Source organism: Pipra filicauda, unplaced genomic scaffold (genome assembly GCF_003945595.2).
Source record: "Pipra filicauda isolate LSUMZ 115617 unplaced genomic scaffold, ASM394559v2 scaffold128_size5466820_pilon, whole genome shotgun sequence".
NCBI lineage: Eukaryota > Metazoa > Chordata > Aves > Passeriformes > Pipridae > Pipra > Pipra filicauda.
Window position 1 is genome coordinate 748,082 of NW_024103751.1, and position 20,159 is coordinate 768,240.

Consider the following 20,159-nt stretch of genomic DNA (forward strand, 5'->3'; position numbering starts at 1 on the left):
AGCCACGGTGGCACCGCTCAAGTTTAATAAAGCAGAAGAGACCAGCATGCAAATACTGCAGCAAACAGCATGCAAATCACACTGACAGAGACCAGCTGGGTGAGCCATGGAAACCTTCCAGTTATTCAGCTTAATTTCACTTAATGCCTCATTTCCAGGAATTAGCTCATGAGAATGGGGCCCTCTGATTAATCACGCTTCTCCAGAGAACGGGAAGCTCTTTCTGCACAACAGAGATGTCACATTTGAGGTGTTTTCTCATCAAGCAGAATATAAATATATATTTTCATTCCTAAAGGGTTGCAATCTCTCCTCAAAATTGACAGATCAGAGCATTTGCCTGATAGCCACTAGTCTCCTCTCTGTACCTCTGCCTGGATCACTGCATTGAATGCAACGAAAGCAAAAAGGTCTCTAAACACCCTCCAAACCTCAGTACAAGGTCAGTGTCAGCTCAGTGCCTGCTCCTAGTTTGGTACCAGAATGAGCAAAATCTTACTTTCATAGAAAGAGAAAAAAAAAAAACCCTTGCAGCTCTCCAAGGCTGGTCAAAGAAGCAAATTACAAATACAATTCCCCCATCCCAGTGCCTTCCAACAGCAAAGTCACCTTCAAAATCTTGGACCTTCTTCATGTAAATCTTCAGCTGTTTCTTCAGCTTCTTTTCATTCTTTTCCAACTTTTCTACCAATTCTTTCAGATCCTGAAAAAAGTAAGATGCATTTTTTAAAAACTACCCCCAACATTAAGCCCAAGAACAACTCATCTGGGGTGAATTTAAGGCTGAAGTCTGGTCTAAGAATCACCGTAGCATGGTGGGAGTATGTTGGTAGAAGAAGAGCTGTGTTGTTTCTGGACTGCTCAGAAAGACCCTTACCTACACCACAAAGACTGTGAATGCTGGGCACCTGCTTTCTACAGCAAGTAGTACTGTACACCCACAGTGTTTAATCCTGGCTGTTAATCGTGATTAAACAGTTCAAACACCATTTAGATACTAGGGTTTTTGGCAAAGGCAAGAAGCCCTCACCTGAACTCAGGAGGTGCCAACATTTCCTCCAGACCTTGCACATAGATACAGAAGGTGAGAAAGGGAAAATTTATGATCAGGCAGGCCAACTTTTTGAAGTGGCAACTGCCCCTCCACACTTCCAGAAAGCCCAAGAAAGATGAAAGGATTGTGTGGTCTTTGTGTGTAATGACAGAGTAGAGGCACCCCCAGTGATATAATTTGGTAGGCAGGGCCACAGAGTAGACGGGCTTAAAAAAACATCTTTAAAAAAAAAAAAGTACCTATGTAGTCACAAAAGTCATACAGCAACAGAACATCAGCTTGAGGTCAGGCACCAGTGTTCCCAGATGCACCAGGGAGATGCTGATGGTTCTGCAGGAGTGGAAGAGATCCCTGTGCCCTGCCCTCCCCTCCCCGTCATGTTTCCTATCTCCTTTCTCTCAACCTGTTTCTTTCCCCTCTTCCTGTGCTTTCAGCACAACCTCTTACCAGGTTTTCATTGGTGAGACGTGTAATTTCTTGCTGAAGTCCCAACTCCACCTGGACCTCCGGAGAGAGCTGCAGGGTCTGCAGGGAGGCCTGCTGCTGTTTCTGCAGCTCTTCTTGCATTGCATCCAGCTGGTTTCTCAGACCTTCCATCTCCTCCTCGTGCTTCCTTCTCTGATCCTGGAGCTGTGCTTCCAGCAGCCTGAGGACAGGATCACACTGATCAGCCTGTGATTTCAGCATTGAGGTAGTAACCAATATTTGAGTTGGTCTGAAATACTTTTGAAACTTCAAGACATGACATCGAACATTGGGTGGGGGTTTTTTAAATAAAAGGGAAAAAAAAAATCCAAGAGCTGCCATTTTTCATTTAACTGTATCACGAGTTTGGGTTCCTTTACTTGCAAAAAGCAAACACATGGCAAGAAAGCAGCACAGACCAACACATGCAGGTTTTGTTTTCAAAAGCCCAGCTTGAAGGACATTTGTTCCTGTCCTAATTTCCTGTCAAACACCATTTCTTACTTCTGAAAACTGAACTGTATTTCTTGCAAAGGGTTCCATTCCATTGGAATGCCATTGGCTTCTTTCACTACTGCTGGGAATGTCGAGAAAGGCAGAAGCCCTCATTCCTTAGAGTTCTTTGTAGAGCTGCTATTCATCTTTGTTTAAAAAGAAGTATATTCACAGGTATTTCAATTTTCATTTACAAACTACCTGCAGAATACCACGCACAAGGCAATCTTCCTTCCCCTTGAGGTGTTCCTGCTTTCATCATTGCTGCTGACCTCACCAAGACTCTTCAAGCAGGGGGACAGACTTGTTTCCTACTAGCTCAGGACATACAAACACTAACACCACGATACACAGCTGAGAAAAGTCACCAAAACCACCCCCTTCTTCCACTTTTAGGTGTGCATTCAACATTTTCCTCTAATAATTTGTCCTGCCAACCCTTCCTACCAACCTTTCACCTACACCTTCCAGGTCACCTTCCAGCCCTGCCCTGAGCCTCTGCACAAGGACAGCTGTAGCAAAGGGATGTGATGTGGGGGGCAGTGCCAGAATGCCTTTTTAAATCCAGTGGAAGAAGGGAGTCATCACCGAGATGTTAACTGTAGACGCCTGTGCTGGTGGGCGTGATGACAAACTCAGCAGGTGACACAGTAATCGATTCTTTGGGGGTGTCCCCACCCTCTGCTAAATAGAAATCTCCTCTTAGTCCACCAGCTCTTTCAGAAGACTAAAATAAGTGACTCCAAAAGGTATGAGGGCTCTGAGGAAGGGCCATCAGGCCAAGAACTGCAAAGTATTAGTCCCAGATTACAGAGGGTGATGGTGGCAAAGAGGAAGAATGACCCCAAGGAGATAAGTCCATGTCCCTGCTGTAGCTCAAGGATGTGATCTCCTAGGCAGAACTATGGATCACCACACACCCAGGTCACAGGCTTCTCTTCTGACATCAGATGCCAACAGCAGTCCCCAAAGATGAGGAAGATTGTAGTGTCAATAGCTTTGCATTTACCCAGGACAAGCACAGACACAGAGCTGGGCCAGGGGGGAAAAAGCTACAGCTCTTTCAGGTTCACCATGAACTGTTTCCCTGCAGGAACAATTAGGCATGGGATTTTTTTTTGTTGTTTTGTGTTTTTTCTTTCACAGCTTGCATAAAAAAAATACGCTTTCTAGGAAAGATTTCTGGGTGAAAAGTAGTAATTATTCCCCATGGTGTTTTGTTGTTGTTGTTGTTAATGTCTTTAGAAGATTAAACAACGCAATCTCTACTCCCATTTTGCAGCAAAGGACAGAAAAGCATGTTTTCCACCTATAGAAACACGGGCAATAATGCACTCAGCCTCATAATCCTGTCAGGAGTTACATTCTTAAGAGGCTTGGAAAATACAGACCCACCATGAAATAAGTATTAAGCACTTAATTTCCATTTTATTTCTTCATATTGGGATTAGTTTGGATTCGGTCTGGATTAACCGTGAGACGCCCTCAGAAGAACACACTCCTTCTTATGAACTTGGGTTCCTACATTGCTTGGAAAAACACATTAATCATCCCTGTTATTTTTTCCTGTTATTGCCTGGTTTTACCCTGATACCTCTACACGTGACCACTTTAGACTACTTTATACAAAATATTTCAGGTTTTCATCTCTATAATACCCATAAATCTCTTATAAAAATATTGGAGCCCCATAGCCACCAAAGACTAGGCTGAAACAGGATAAGAATCCAGGAGTCCCCCAGTGTGTCCCTGTGGGATATTTGCCCAGCAGGCCAGGATGTGGGGAGAGCTGTGGAAGGATGGCACTGTATTTCCACCACTTGCCTTCCTCCTTACACCTGTGGACAACTCATGGATGGGAGCACACAGTCCCCAGGAGCAAGCAAAGGTGACAGCACTGGAATACAAGCACAGGGACTCCGCTTCTTACAAGTCAAGGACTGGGAGAAAACACTTTAGGGAGGTGCTGTATATTAGTGCAATTTCACTAAAAAAACATATATATCTAAGATGAGAGGGATTTTTTGTTTTCTTGGAGGTCACAGCTTCCCAACACCTTTATCACCCAATTTCCCATTAACTTAACATAATCCTTAATGAATCACAGCTCAGGTGTTAGTGGCAACAGCAACCATCAGCAATGCCCAGCCAGAATCACAACAATTCCCCTGAAAATTAGAGAAGGGTCTCAATTCTCCTGGTTTGGAAACCCCACCTTCAGCTGCTCCCAGAGAAGACAACAGGTCCTGTAGAGGACCAGAGGGTAAGAGCAGAGCAAGAGAAAGAAACAAAAGGGTGGCAAAAGGGAGGAGAAGGGAGAAGCAGCAGCGAGGAAACAAAGAAAGTGTTTGACCTGGCAACTTGCTTTAAACCTTGATAAGCCAAGCCGAGCTCTCCATCTTCATTGAGATACCCCCAGTCCTCAGTCTTGCTAGAAATAAAGGACAGAAAAAGGAAACAAGAGGACAGAAGAAAGACAAAAGGTCAATTGCAAGAGAAGGAGAAAAGGTGCAGCAGAACCCTTATTAATTTTATTTAATACTATTTTATAGAACACGCTTTCATTACACTGTATTTCTTTTTCCACCACACTGAAGAGAACCATGCCCTGGTTGTGCCCTGTAAAACATTCCTAGCTAGTGGAGCTTCTTCTCCCTGCTCAGCTGGGCAAGTGATCTTGCCAACAGAAACCCAAAATCCTTCAGGTCAGAAGGGATCATCACAGATCATCCAGTCCAATCTCCTGGCAGGTTATCATAATTCCCAACTGCTGTTTTTATATCTCCCTAACATGGAATTTTTAAGACAAGTTTCTCCATTTCCTTCCTTCTGCAGCAACTCCCACTGTCTAAAATAAATTATCCTCCTTCTACTTCAGTTGAGGGTTTCCTCAAATATTGAGTCAAATAAGTCTTTCCTCAGAGCAACCCCTGGTCCAAACACCACTTACATCCCTACAAGATCAAATCTCCTCTATATCCGTCCAGGCAGAAAAATGCCCAGAAAAGTTTCATCTCACCTTCATACTAGAAGTCTCCATTTAGCAGAATGTTCATTTTTTGTTGTTTGGGTTTTTTTTTTTCAAGTTATATGAGGCAAGAAACTCATTTATCTCCCTTAATGAGGTGCTGAACACATTACAAATGAGTGATGTAAGCTGGTCAATTTGACCAGAAACACTTGTTATAACAAGATTATACTTGGCTTCGATGTCAGTTAGAAAACAGCTTTTCTTTTTGGACATAACAATTTAAAAAGTAAACAAAGCAACCACCAAACTTAATATATCATTATATTTCAGACACACACCAAAAAAAAAAAAAAAAAAAAAGGGAACTCAGCCTCAACATGCATCTTCTGTTTTGGAAAGAGCTGTAGCAGAAGCCATTCCCTGGCAAGGAAATCTCTGCATATTTCACTGGAAATGCACAACACACAAACTTTGTACAGCAAATTTTCACAGGAGGAAAGCAGTGAGAAACGCGGTGTTGCAGCACTGCCATGAAAGGACTCAGGAGGTGTCTCACTGCCACAGGCAGTTTGTACATCCCTTCCATGCTGGTGTACAGCATTTCTCAAAACCAGCAAACGTTTCAGGCACTGACATTTGCAAAGTTCATCTGTTAAGGCCACATGCATGAATTTAAATTAAAACCTTGCTGCTACCGTATACACAGCAGGTTTCCAAAAGGGTTTGTAGGCTGACAGAAACTAGGAGGTTTATTGGTCTGATTTGCATTATTTCTTAGTAAAGTCTTTCTTTTTTTGGTTCATATAATCTTAACAGGACATATCCTCAGGCACTGAAAACCAAGGAAAAAAGCAGGAAGGATCATCACAATTTACTGCATGTCACTAACCTGTGAAATCTCACACAGTGAGCAGCATTTTGAAGAGATGCATTTTCCTGGGTAACCTCCTTTGAAAAATAGATTGTCTTCCTTTTTTCAAACCACAGGCATTGTGGTAAATGAGGAGAGCAGCTCAAGGAAAAGCTGCTTTATTTATATATAAAATAAATATATACAGTGCCGATATAAGAGACACCTGCCCTGGGAAATAAGCACTTAGTTCATCTCCATCAACACAGCACTGACTCAGAAATCACTGAGCTCCCCTTTCTGCCAGAAGTTCAGATTGACCAAGACATTAGCCATCAAACACAGGCCCTTTCAAGCTAATTACATTAATTAGTATGTGACAACATAATTTCCTAGAATGCTGGCTAAATCCTTTTCTCAAACAAGGCCGAGAGGAGCTGAAAGTGCTTGATTCACAAAGCCTTTCTCCTTTTTCCTTATCTTGGAGGTGCAGGTCTGGGGAGCAGCTGGGACAAACAGGCCTCATCAAAAGTGAGAAATTCCCACCCAAACACCTCCCTTCCCAAAATGGCAGAGTGGGAAGAGACCCATGGGAGAGTGGCAAGCAGAGATAGCAACCCTTTCCATGTGATGGCCTCTTTCAGCTGCAAAAGCATCCTCCATGTGAAGCCAGCATCAGCCCTTCACTTTGCACTGCATTTGCAAGTGGGACTTACACAGCAGAAAAAAAATAAAAGATAAAATCCATGTACTCAACAGAAATCACTTGGGAAGTTATCACAGAAGCTAATTTCAAAGACACAGCCTGATTTACTTTGAGCTGCCAGGTTATTAGTTCTAACATCATCACCTAGTCTCTCTTGGCTCTATGTTTCTACCAAGATCAAACAGGCTCCAAAGAATGATCCCAAGAATTAAAACAGGGAACAAAAAGCCTACTTAGCTTTACACTCAGTTATTGAAGCAGAAAATTATCTGGGAACTAACTTGATGATTTCCCCTTTAGCAGCTAAAAGTAAGAAGGAACAAAAAAAAAAAAAAAAAAAAAAAAGGCAAGCTGAGTTTATTTAATTTATAAAGAGCTGCTTTTGATTCAAACTTGCCCTTGGCCTGGAATCAAAGGGCTTTCCTCTGAAAGCTTTGTGGAGACAGAATCACTATGTGGGCAAGATCAGCAGCACCTGGCAGAGTTTTTTCTGTTTTCCTCCTGCTGTATTTAGAAGTCCTGCATTACATGGACATGGAGACAACACAAGGTCCATCTCCCACCAAAGTAAAGCCATGCTCTGACTCCAAACTAAATAGCTCAGGTGAGACCCCCCTGCAGAGCTGCCTCCAGCCCTGGGGAACAACAGCACAGGGACGTGGAGCTGCTGGAGAGAGTCCAGAGGAGGCCACGGAGATGCTCCCAGGGCTGGAGCCCCTCTGCTCTGGAGCCAGGCTGGGAGAGCTGGGGGGGTTCACCTGGAGAAGAGAAGGATCCAGGGAGACCTGAGAGCCCCTTCCAGAGCCTAAAGGGGCTCCAGGAGAGCTGGAGAGGGACTTGGGACAAGGGATGGAGGGACAGGGCAAGAGGGAATGGTTTCCCACTGCCAGAGGGCAGGATTAGATGGGATATTGGTAAGGAATTGTTGTCTGTGAGGGTGGGGAGGCCCTGGCACAGGTTTCCCAGAGCAGCTGTGGCTGCCCCTGGATCCCTAAAAGTGTTGAAGTCCAGGTTGGACAGGACTTGGAGCAACCATGTCTAGTGGAAGGTGTCCCTGCCCATGGCAGGGGGTGGGATTGCATGAGCCTTAAGGTCCCTTCCAACCCAAACCATTTTAGGATTTTATGAAAGGGAAATGGGAGTGATTCTTGCAAGAGCAGGTGAGAGAAGTGTCTCTTGCTTATTAATCCCACTTCAGAATTGCAACTCCACCAGAAAAGCTTCCCATTAAAATATTTATTGATCAAGATCAGAAAGGGAAAGCAGCTCTATTTTTCATGCTGACACCCTTGGGTATAGAGCTGCCTAAGTACAAATGCAAATTCGTGCTGGGGGGAGGGAATGTTAATTTATATCCACAAACACAATAATCCATGCTTCCTAAGCATTTGTTTTCACCTGATTTACTGCCACTGACACTAGCCTACATTTTATAAATCAACCCCATACCCAAGCAAATGCACAGGGAACCATATGATGGGAAAGCTGGTGGTGGTTAATGAGCCACTGGATAAATCAACACAGAAAATCAGGGTAAGAGTATATAGAGCTACTGCTGCTGTCTTACAAGGGCCAAGCTCCAGGCAAGCTTCATATGAGAGAGAGATGAGAGAGGTAATAGGAAACTGAGCCTGGAGACAGCAGATTTCCCTTCCCAAAACTCAAGAGGCCAAAACCCACCAAGGCTGGGCCACGTGAACTTCCTAGAATTGCTGCTCACCTGTGCAATTGCAGGGAAAGGGATCTGTGCTCTTGTGGAAAATCAGATCCTGGAAAATTATATACCCTGGGTGGGATTTAAAAGCTGTGCAGACGTGGCACTTGGGCACATGGGTTAGTGCTGGGCTTGGCAGTGCTGGGGAACAGTTGGACATGAGGCATACTTTCAAACCCAAATGGTTCCATGATTCAACTCTCTCTGCAGGAGTTAAGTCTGGAAACCAGACCATCTGAAGGAGGGTTGGAATCTCCTGGAAGGCTACAGCAGACAACATGTACACCACTATGGCCAGATATCAATTAATACTCGGGACTAGTGACGCAACCTGGTCAGACACGTCTTATAAAAGCAGCAACTCTTATTTTGACTCTTTCACCAACCTCTGAACACAAACCAACCATCCCTACGCAGGCACACTGGAAAACTCAGGGTGTAATTCAAGCTGTGCCTGACAGTGGGATTTCATCAGTGCTCACAGCTCCAGGAGAACGTTGGAAGGAAAAAAGAGAAAATTCACAGAATTCATTAAGTGACCAAAAAACACGCCTTGCTGCTGGAAGCACACTGAGCCCCGCTGATTTACTAATTAATTATTAATTTGTTCAAATTAATTTTATCATCTCTATCACAGGAGGGGCAGAAATTTCATCAGCAAGTTCAGTTCAGGAAAGCAAATATTCAATGGCAATTGAAAAAAACCCACAAACACTGGTCCTGATCCAGCCAGACATGATGCTCAGGTGAGAAACCAGTGTAACCAGAGTCCTGGACCCCAACAATCCTCACTCCTCCAGGTCCCTGGGCCAAGAAGAAAGCTGGCAGAACTAGCCTGGGCAGAGCCTCAGCACAGCCATCAGGGTTTTAAACTCTGTTTAAATGGGATGCATGTGCCCTTCCAGCAAGTCCACCTCTGTACTCACACACCAGGAGATCTCCATAGATTCTCCCAGGGCTTTCACAAGAAGGAAAATGGATGCAAACTCAGAAAATCCAGCACATTCTATGGCAGGAATTTGGAGGAAATACAGCACAGACGTGATGACCAAAGTTCACCACACAGCTATATATACACTGAATTTTTGCCCAGAAATCTCTCTTTCCCATTGCACCTTTTTGGCCATCCAGTTCTGAAAGCATTAAGCAACTCTTCAGATTTTTTTTTATATTTCAGTGAAATATCATTGAATCACAGACTGGTTTAGGTTGGAAGGGACCTTAAAGCCCCTCTCATTCCACCCCCCTGCCATAGGCAGGGACACCTTCCACTAGACCAGGTTGGTCAGAGTCCCATCCAACCTGGCCTTGATCATGTGCCTTTCCTCATATTCATAAAGGTACGAATAAAATCCTCATTAAGTCATGGTCTGTCGCACCCTGGACTGTTAGCAACCTTCTGCAACCCCTCTAAAAAGTGGCAAAGTATATTGTGTTATTATTAAAAGCCATTAATCCACAATGGCTTTGTCTTCTATCTTGATGAATAGAAATTATTTAGGGGAAAATAGTCTCAAACATCTGTATTTGTCGAGAGAAAATAAAAGAGATAAACATTCAATTTCCTTGGAGTGAAATAAAAATTTACTTTTCATACTATCTCGCTGTTAAATCCATGTAATTTTGTCTTCTTGCAAGGCACTACTTTATTATTTGATATCCTTCTGGATAACTGCAAGGATGATTCGATGCTTAGCAATATCAGGCCATTGTTACTGTAAGGACAGACACATGTTCACAGAATTAACCCCCACCATGGTAAACCTGTAATCAAACAGATGTCCCCAACACTCGGTTTGGATGCAAGAAAAGCAATAATGTGAGTGTTTCCAGGGAATACAGCATGTTTGTTAGCTCAGTTAACCACAACAGGCTTTTGCCTCCGGGAAAATGAGAAGGGGACCGTGCTGTCTTCTCAGCACAGTATGAGATACTTGAAGTAAGTAACTCACATATCCCAAATCTTAGTCTTGCTGCTATTTATGTACTGGAAGCAAAGTCAAAATCCAGTTTTGCTCGCTTTCATGTTTGCTTTTCCACCTGCTCAGTATCTCCCCTCTCTTGCAGACACACACAGCCCTAACAATGAGGGCTCCTCACCCATTAGAACTAGTTGGAACTAGATGATCTTTAAGGTCCCTTCTGACCCAAAACATTCCAGGATTCTACGATTCCGTAAGACACGCGTCTTTGATTCCATCTTTGTGGCCCATCCTTGACCCAAGGCCCATAACACAATCCAGAATCCGGTAACTCTTTGAAAAACATGTTGATGATTTTGGTCTGGATCCCACGTCTCACGCTTTGGTCCGGATTCCACCTCTTTCCCTTTGGTCAGCCCCTCCTGCTGCTGGGAGAATTCGGGCCACACTTACCGGTTGGTCTCACACATCCCCTGGTAGGCTTCGATCGCGTCCTCCTGGTCAACGTGCCTGTCGCTGTTGGGCCAGCTGGCATTGCTGGGGATGCTCTCCTAAATCCAACATGCAAAACAGCAGCATGACATCCTGCACACCTCTCCCTGTCTTTGAAAGTCCCCGATGCCAAACTGCTCCCAACCATTTTATATTAAGAGCTGTTAGAAGTTTCTATTGAGAGCGCCCTCGGGGCATCCGTCACACCAGAGAGTTTCTACGAACTCACACACATGCAAACAGACAGCAGGAGAGAGAGGAGGTGGAAGTGAAGCAGTGAATATGAGAGAGGGCTAAGTGAGGTGCTTGGTCTGAAATACAAAACGTACCAAAACCTTGAGGAATGGTAAGACAGTGAATAAAAAAAGCCCAAGTTAGAGTTTTCGGAAAATAAACCCTCCCATTGGAATGGGCTCGAAAAACAAAAGCACATCACAGCTGTTTGAGAGTCCTCTCGTCTACACAGCAGTAGAAACACATTACAGCTGCATCAGACTCAAGTGAGCAGAGTCTGATCCAGAAGCTCTTTCTCCCCATCCCATTTTCCTGCAGAATAATAGCATTGTCAGGAAACATCACCAGGAACATCTCAGACCACCACACCTTGGTACAGGACTGGAGAAGTTGTTCCTTGGTGTGGGCTGGCTAGGCCTCATCAGGTATGGGGTTAAGCACCCTACAGCAGTACCATGGGACATATAGTCCTGGGCTGTCTGAAATGTCATGGACTACAACTCATCCATAGGCAGAACCTCCTATATCCCTGTACAACCCCCTATAACCAGCCCAGACCATCCTGCACTCAGAGCCTACCAAAGCACAAATAGCATCACTCAGGCAACCACTGAATTTCCACCAAGAGAAGGGAAAACGGAGAAGAAAAGCCATTACCCTCTCCTTTAGCATGTTTTTCCCCATCTCTTTTTGCTGGGCTGCCTTCATGATCTGTGACCTCAGGATGAGCACCTCTTCTTTCCGCACTTCCAGCTCCTCGTTGGCCGCTTTCAGGTGGTTCAGCAAGAGGTTGTAACTGTCCTGGACATCGTTGGATGAGTTGTTCTGGGTTGCTCGGTCTGCAATAGCCTTCCTCAGCTCGTTAAGTTCATTTTTCAGCTTCTTGTTCTCCGACTCCAGCTCTTGCCTCTGGAAAATATCGAGCCATTAACCAGTTTGGATAAGCTGCCTTGTAGTGCCTCGTCCTCTTCTGAGACGCCTCTAAGGTGACTCAATTAGTGATGATTATGGCTGACCGATCAATTAAAGACAGGATCTGGATTTTTCTGCCAGTCCAGCCAGGTGCGATTCAGAAAAGGGTTTTGCTTTTATCAGCAGCCTGTTGCTGTTTAGTAACAACACTAACAGGGGACACAGGGAGATTTTTAATTTGTTGACACCATTTTTAAACACAAAAGCAAGCTGTTAAAGAAGATAAACACATTCTTTTCTTCTCAACCTCTTTTCCTTCTCTATCAAGAAATCACCACAACCCCACTACGTTCAGCTTGTCTTTCAAATTCATTAGGTAAGCTGGAAGGTGCTGATTTACACGACCCATCATCATGGCAGGCATCCCATTAGGTGAGCCACGGGTCTGTGAATTCCCACTACAGCTTCTTTTTTCATACATCTTGTAATTCCCCCACCCTGGTGCAGTGTTTGCAGCTGGAGGATTTTCTTGCCCTGACATCTCATCAAATGCTGGCATTTGACAGGCAGGGGCAATACTGTACAAGTTTGACTGTGGCTGCTTCTCCTGAATAACAATGTGTTTGCTGAGACAACTGAAGGGCTCATTTGCTTTTGCATGACAGTAGAAGACAGAAGAAGAATGAAAATCCTGCAGCTAAGACAGACAGCCTTCATTTTAGCATGTCACCCCTGAAGCTTTGCAGGTGGCAACACAACATTTGGCAGCTCTTTGCAAGCACCCAAACCCCACCTGGAGCATCCCAGCTGGGCCAAGAGCAGCTTTACTCCTGCAGCAGTGCAATCATAGAATCACAGAATGGTTTGGGTTGAAAAGGACCCTTAAAGCTCATCTCATTCCAACCCCCTGCCATGAGCAGAGACACCTTCCACTGGCCCAGGTTGCTCCAAGCCCCGTTCAACCTGGCCTTGGACACCCCCAGGGATCCAGGGGCAGTCACAGCTTCTCTGGGCAACCTGTGCCAGGGACTCGCCACCCTCACAGCCAGGAATTCCTTCCCAATATCCAATCTAAATTTACCCTTTTTCAGTTAAATCTGTTAGTCTTTGCTATAAGTCACAGACAGGGTGGGAGCCAGACTCCCAGGGTCCTGCTCACAGACAGAATCCAACTACCCACCTTCTCATTGCACTGATCCTCCATCCCCAGCTGCTTCAGGGTGGCACCAGGACTGCTCCCTCCTGTCCCCATGCACCCAGACAATGCCAAAACCCAACAGGACCCTTATCCAGCATGGCACAAACCAAGACATCTGCCAGTGAGCTGACAAAGTCTGCTGTCTGAGTGATTTGGGATCAGTTCTTTCCTAGGGACAAACCCCATCAATGTGGATCCTCTACAACAGCACAAGATCTGTCCCCACTGAGATCTAGGTGCTTCCCTCTCCCCACCACCTTTTGAGCCTTTCCACAGCTTTCTTCCACAATCCCTCTTATCTCTGGGATATCTGCTTCATTATCATCGTGGGCTGAGGCGAGCTAATGAATCCAAAAATTGCTTGGGGGGAGGGGGGGATGGAGGCAATTTATAAAATTTATACAGTGTGTAGCTAGCACAGCTGTGTAAACCTCGTTTCCATAGGAAACGGGTGTTGTAATTATAAATCCTTACAAATTATAAATGGCAAGGCTTATCACAGCAGAGGTGTGAACAGAATAGCTGATCTGGCATCTGGACAGCATGCTCCTAGCTGAACAAACAACATCAGTAATGGAGCATATTCAGGTACTTGATACCATCTGTCATTAAAAAAAGACAGGATAAGAAATGCATGATATCCAGCAATTCTTCCACGTTAAGCACAGCTCAGCAGGGGGAGCATATGAGACATGGGTTTTTCTGTACTGGTTTTTAAAGCAGGAGTTGTGCACGTGGTGGGAACTGATACCAAACTGGGTTTAACTGTTCCTGCTACGTGGCTAAAGCATCACCTTCACTCTTTTACTGATCATTCACTCTCTACTGATCATGCTCACAGACAGGTAAAGGGTAAGATGAAAGCAATTACCTGCTTTTCTACACAAATGGCTCTCCTGTGAGTTTTTTTATTTGCTGCTTAAGACCCCTGCTTTCCTTTTTCTTTACTGTCCTCCTCCTTTCTATGCCTTTCTCCCCCTCTTCCTTTTTTCAATGGGTAAGCCACACTGCTGACTCCAAGGACTGGTCATATAAAGTTCAGCTCTGGTTAGAAACGAAGCCAGGGAGACCAGGAAAGAAAGCAGTAACCAACAACTCTGCAGGTTCATTTTCCACCTGTTTTAGGCTAAAGAATCCTTCATTTTTAGCAACATAGGCTACCTATTCATATGAAATGGTATTAACATAGAGTTTTTAAGGTTTCTTAGATATTTAGGACTACGTATGTTAGTACGTTAGGAATGTAGAAAGTAAGAAAATCCAAAATAACTATTTCCACTCTGAACTTCCTGGGTCAAAGCTTGAAGAAAACGCACTTTTTGAACTCATGCTGAAGTCAGAACTCCATAGAAGCTATTTAAGAAGGTGCCATCCTTCTTCTCCTAGGAGCTGTGCAGAGGTACTAATGAAACTCAGTGGGGTTTCCCTCTGCCACTAAAAGCACATCCAGCCAGTGCAACATGAATATCGTGCTCAGAAAATAAAAATTGGATGGATTAAGTGCCAGAAAAAGCTTCTGCTAGAGGTATGTGCTTAGTGAGGGTTGAACATCCATCCTTTCCATCTCTAATTTCTGGTTTCTTTATGTCCTTCAGAGGAGATGATACAGAAGCAAAAATGGTATTACTACTGATAGATGGTTTAGTATCATGTTATTCTGGATAACACATTTGTTATGGAGACAAGGAGAGAAGGAGCCTCTGAAAGGTAGGTCTGTGCTGAAAAAAAAAAAAATATAAAAAAAAATTCCCTTACTAACCCTAACCTGGAAACTGGATTTCTGAGGATAAGCAAGACATAGGAATTGGTCTAACAGAGTATTTGAGTACTGTTAGAGCAGGAGGGGAGAACCCACAGAAGCTGCAATAGGAGCCCAGGAGGTTTCAGTTGCTCTGTGTGTCACAGGGGGAAAACGATGGAGACAGAATATCCACAGATTTCTTTGGTTTTGACCAGAGTGGCACCTCGGGAATGCACAGAAAGTGAACAAAAAGCAGAGTTGAAGCCTGGAAGAAGCACACTGGGTTTCAGCTGTGAGATTTATACCTATAGCAAAGCAAACTGCTGAGACCCGATGTGCCAACAGAGGAAACCCAATAAAGTCCCAGTGGGAACAGGTGCAGTGGAAAAAGCACTCTTCACCATAAGTGGGCTTTTCGCCTCTGTGGATGACTCAGAAACAGGTAGACCAGTGCAGAACAGACATTGCCCCAGAGAGAAACATCTGTGAGCCCATCCCAGACCCCAGAGCTGATGGACAGCTACAGCTGCAACTGCCCCCTCTAACAGAGCCAGTTACAGGAGGTTTTGTGTTGTTACCACGTTCATGCCACTTGTCTGGGCTGCTGGAGCCATGGAATGGGTTACAGCACTCTCACTCACCTTCAGGCTGTTGTATGCAAAATCTTCCTGTTCTGAAGTCATGGTGTTTGTTTCAATAACCTGCATGGATTAAAGAGACAGATTAATATTTAAAAGCAGCCAGAGGAGCTGGCACACAGCACAGGATGGCTGGGCACGTCCGGCCAGCTCAACCATAATAATGTTATTAATTGCCATCAGACGGCATCCCAGCAACACCTAGTGGGGCAGAGGACACTTCAAGAGAAAATGGTTTAATCTCTCATTAATATCCTGACAACTGTGGCTCACTGCAGCCTTCAAACAGTGACAGTCATTAAGGGAACAATCTTCAACACAGCAGTCGGAAAACAGGTTTTTAATCCACCTCTGCAGCAAGGAGAAGAGGCTGGGGAAGTCTCCAATTTCATGTGTCCCCTGCAAATTACTAGAGGTGGTCAATAAGAATATGTAGTGAAGCAAGTAAATAATTACTGTTGATGATTTTGTTGAGTCTCTTGTTGCGTTTGTCCAAAGTTACACTGATCTCACACTGGAGAGTAATAAAGAAAATAATTCCCAAACGAAGCAACAGAAGCCCCAGAAATTTCAAATAGGAAACCAAGAGTGATGGCATTTACTCAGCAACTCGTAAAAGAGCATCTTCACTGCTTCACAACACCATGCACACAGCACTGCTGTTTTATGGCACACATCATCCCCTCTGTGGCCTCTGACAAGTCACAAAGTCTTGGTTACAGATGGCAGGGAAAATGTATACAAGAGATCTGCTATTGAAAGCCCCCAGTCCCAGAAGTTGGCTCGCCAGAACATACAGAGCTACATTTTCAGACTTCAGTTGTAAGCCTGGATGGACTCCTGTCCCTTAAGTTACTGGGATGTCAATAATGTTGATTTTAAAAATATGTTACTATATATTAATATTTATATTATATATAATATAAACACATTATATATAATATAATTATATTATACATTTTATATAGGATAAGAGATAAATACCTATTAATATTAATATATATTTTTAACTGTTTTCAAGGAAACAACTCAAACTGTAGGAAGATTTTCTTTTCATAAGGAAGAAAGAATACAGCATAGGAATATGCAACAGGAATAAAGAATTCATTCTTCTAACAGCCATCTTGTTATTTCTGATTTACTACACTATTTTTAAGCTCTATTCCTATATGGTCATCACTTTGGAAGAAAAACCAACCAAACCACACAGATGATAACAATACCAAACCAAGGACTGTCCTAAATATTTTATAACCAGTTTGTTTATACAAATAAATAAAGCACTTCCCCTGTGAGATTGTCCTTAGCTGACAAAAAAAGTTTATCTCCGTTTTCCAGATGGATTTGTTGCCTCTTATTTTGAACTTGTCACTCTCAAACCTGAATTCCTACATCATGTGTCCTTCAGGCAATCAAGGAAAGCCTGTTACCAACAGGAAATATTAGTATCAATGAAAAGCCACCTCTTACCTGGGATTTCTTGCTCTCTTGCTCCTTCTTCTCCAGCTGGGTTTGCAGCTTCTTCCTCGCCAGCTCGAGCTCCCTCACTCTCTTCTGCAGCTTTAGGAAGAGGGTCATGTCCATGGCTGCTTTTTCCATCCCAATCTCCTAGAGAAGAACAGGAGAGTAGAAAAAAAAAAAGATAGTGCTAAATTCTATAACCACACCCAGTGCCAGACATGGCCTGACTGTACATCAGCACTGACCCCAGCCACAGCCAGTAACAGGAGGATCTCAAGAAAGACATGCACTTTCAAAGACCAAATCTACATTTTAAGCACCTATTTTTAATGTCAGTAGAACAGTTGACTCTTTTTAATAAATCACAGAATGCTTAACAGCCCAAGAGATAAACTGGGTCTGATTTGGGCTGCAGCTAAGAACATCAAAAATGCCCTGTTGAGTCACTTCTAGCCAAGTATTTATTCACTGATTTTTTTAACTGGCTTCGCCTGGAATATTTTACATCAGAGCATGGCCACTACTGTTTGACTTCAGAAAATGCTCTCAGAGTAGTTCAGAAATACCAAACATAACACAGCAGCCAGCTAAGGGCAGTGAGGGCTTCTGCAGGCATGGTATGCATGTGGGACACAAAATAAGGTCCTGCCAACGGGTTGGCAGATCCCAGGAACGTTCACCACCCACACGTGCTCTTGAGTCACAGAAGTGGAATTTAAAAAGTAGCCTGTTCTAGTAAATGTGAGTAAAAAACACGTTTCTCTTTTCCACAGGATTCTTGAAAGCCAGGGATTAATTTGTGCTGCTCTTTTCTGTATTAAGAGGCTGTTGATTTGATTACAGGGGCCGTGCTGGCCAGCAAAGCATCCGTGAAGATGCATGGGAGCGAAAACACTCAGGGCAAGAGGGTAATGAATTCTGCTATCCTTGCAGAGAAGGATCATGATACAGTCATCGCCATCAGTGCTGGCTATAACTGCTTTGATGAATTTTCATCAGTCTTTAAGCTGGTGTGGCCCAAAGACAGGACTTTATTATTTTTAGAGCCCTATTTAAGCCCGATGCTGCAAACAAGTAAGCATTTGCCATAGCACCACGACCCTGCAACCCCTCTCACACAATTAACGATGTGTTTCTTTAGCCCGAAGTCAATTTTATCTGCCAAACCTTCTCGCCCAACCTCTGTGCTCCAAACCCCACACCCATCACCCCTGCAGAGCAGGGCTCTCCTCCCCACTCCTCTCCTGCCCAGTTTCCTGTACCTCCACTTGTTGAATCACATCATCGGTGTCTCCTATGTCAGAGGAGGATATGGATGGATTATTGGAATCAGACTCCAGGCTGCTTTGGTTGGATGGGTTTCTTCTGTGCCCCGGTGCCTGCTGCCAAGAAGTGATGCAGATACATAAAGCATTCAGCATTTAAGGATTCCTCACTAAGTGTTGTTTATCAAGAGCAAATATTTTACTATATACCAAAGTTACCTTTACAAAAGGCTTGACTTTCACCTTATAGCAGATTCCATTTTTGAGTTTTTATGCCCTAACCATGAAATTCATATTAACACAAAGGAATACCTTAAAATGTGAAGGGATATAGAAGCTCAGTTTAAAAATTCTGCATGAATTAAAGGCACATCATGACACCAGATGCCTGGTAAGTGTGAACATGCAAATCTGAGCTCAAGATTATGCTGTTGACAGACCCTCTGGAACTCCCTTCAAGCACTCAACCTTTAGAATATATGTAAGCATTCTCTAATATTTAGATACTTTCATAATCTAGAGCTGACTCCATGACATTTGAATTTGAGTCAAAGAAAAATCTCCAGCACCCACAAACAATCAGATCTATTATACTTAACTCAAATCCAGTAGCACTCTATTATCTGATTTTCAACAGTTTTTCTAACACTTTAGCAAAGCTGAACCTAAAAACTCTGGCTTTTGAAATTCTGCAGTCACGTTGCTGGGGTTTTTTGGTTTGTTTGCTTTTAACCCAACACCTACACCTGAACATCACCAGCACAAAACAAGAACAAGGAGCACAATCCAGCTTTTGCTGAGATTCACAGAGATTTCTAAGTAGTTCACAGAGACGCACGAAAGACCAAGCCCCTTTCTCAAGGCACACAGATGGTTTGCTAGAAGTGTATTCTCAGAAATATCAAGCGCAAACTGCACAATAATGTCAGTTCTATTAAATGTTTTGCAGATAAGTGAGTCATGTTGTTCACCAACAACAGGTTCAGGGTACAACAGAACAGGGATAATTCCAGTTTCATTACCTTTATAATCGTCATTTCATCCCTCAAGTTGTCATATCTCTGCTCCAGACTTGAATACTCTTTTACCAGGTTCTGATAACGAGACCTCTCTTCTTCCAGCTCTTTCTTCATCTGGATATTTTCCTCAACTGCATTTCGTGCAAATTCATCTTTAAAATAAGAAGGAAAAAAAAAAAAAAGGAAAGAGAAAAGAAATTATGAACTTCATCTCTGAAACGAGCTTCTGGTTAATATGTCCAATTACAATGACTAATGAAAAAAATACTGTCTCTGCCAGGAGCCTTTAGAATACATGTGAGCATTCTCTAATATTTAGATACTTTTATAATCTAGAGCTGTCTCCATGACATTTGAATTTGAGTCAAAGAAAAATCTCCAGCACCTACAAACCACCAGATCTATTATGCTTAACTCAACTGTGCCAGCTCCAGCTCCCATGGGCCAGCCACAAACCCATTCAAGAAAACACCAGCACAGTATGGAAATACAGTCATGTTGAAAAAGTGGTACATGCTGCATTTAAAAACTTCCCTGCCTGCTTCCCACCACCATATTTGGCACAGGAGCAAATGAACTGCAGCAGCTTTTTCTCGTGCCATCAACCATTTACCACGGTAAGACTCAGGGGGTTCAAAGTATTTTATATCCAAATAAATTGATTTCTTTGTTAAAGACTCCCTTTTGGAAACAAATCTGGTCCCTCCTCTTCCTGAAGAACCAGACAAATATAGCCCATGTGTCCTTTTAAATGGGAGAACAACAAACAAACCCCCTCCACTTGCTCTCTCCCATCTCAGATGCTCCAGAAACATCCCATAAGAGATAAATAAATATTTGCGGGAGGTTTCTTTTTAACATGTTACTTTAATTCCTTTATTTTGTGTCAGGCTGAGGGCAAAAGGTACTTCACAAGTACCACGGAGCAGTGATAGATACATCCACAGCACGACGCTCTTTGTAAATCCTGCTAGAAAATCAAGGTTGAAAAGGATGATAAAAAATAGAAAAGCTCAATACGC

The 20,159-nt window shown here is 43.4% G+C and overlaps 1 protein-coding gene across 1 annotated transcript in view; it reads right to left on the bottom strand.

Annotated features, from left to right (window-relative positions):
- MYO5B (myosin VB) overlaps positions 1 to 20,159 on the bottom strand; it is a 51,780-nt gene that overhangs the window by 12,001 nt on the left and 19,620 nt on the right. Inside the window, exons 8-16 of the mRNA XM_039390877.1 lie at positions 19,141 to 19,289; positions 18,116 to 18,235; positions 16,863 to 17,000; positions 15,396 to 15,455; positions 11,561 to 11,812; positions 10,631 to 10,728; positions 4,368 to 4,445; positions 1,502 to 1,700; positions 610 to 703 (exon numbers count right to left, since the gene is read on the bottom strand). Of these exons, the coding sequence (XP_039246811.1) occupies positions 610 to 703; positions 1,502 to 1,700; positions 4,368 to 4,445; positions 10,631 to 10,728; positions 11,561 to 11,812; positions 15,396 to 15,455; positions 16,863 to 17,000; positions 18,116 to 18,235; positions 19,141 to 19,289 (1,188 nt within the window). The remainder of the gene's footprint in view (positions 1 to 609; positions 704 to 1,501; positions 1,701 to 4,367; positions 4,446 to 10,630; positions 10,729 to 11,560; positions 11,813 to 15,395; positions 15,456 to 16,862; positions 17,001 to 18,115; positions 18,236 to 19,140; positions 19,290 to 20,159) is intronic.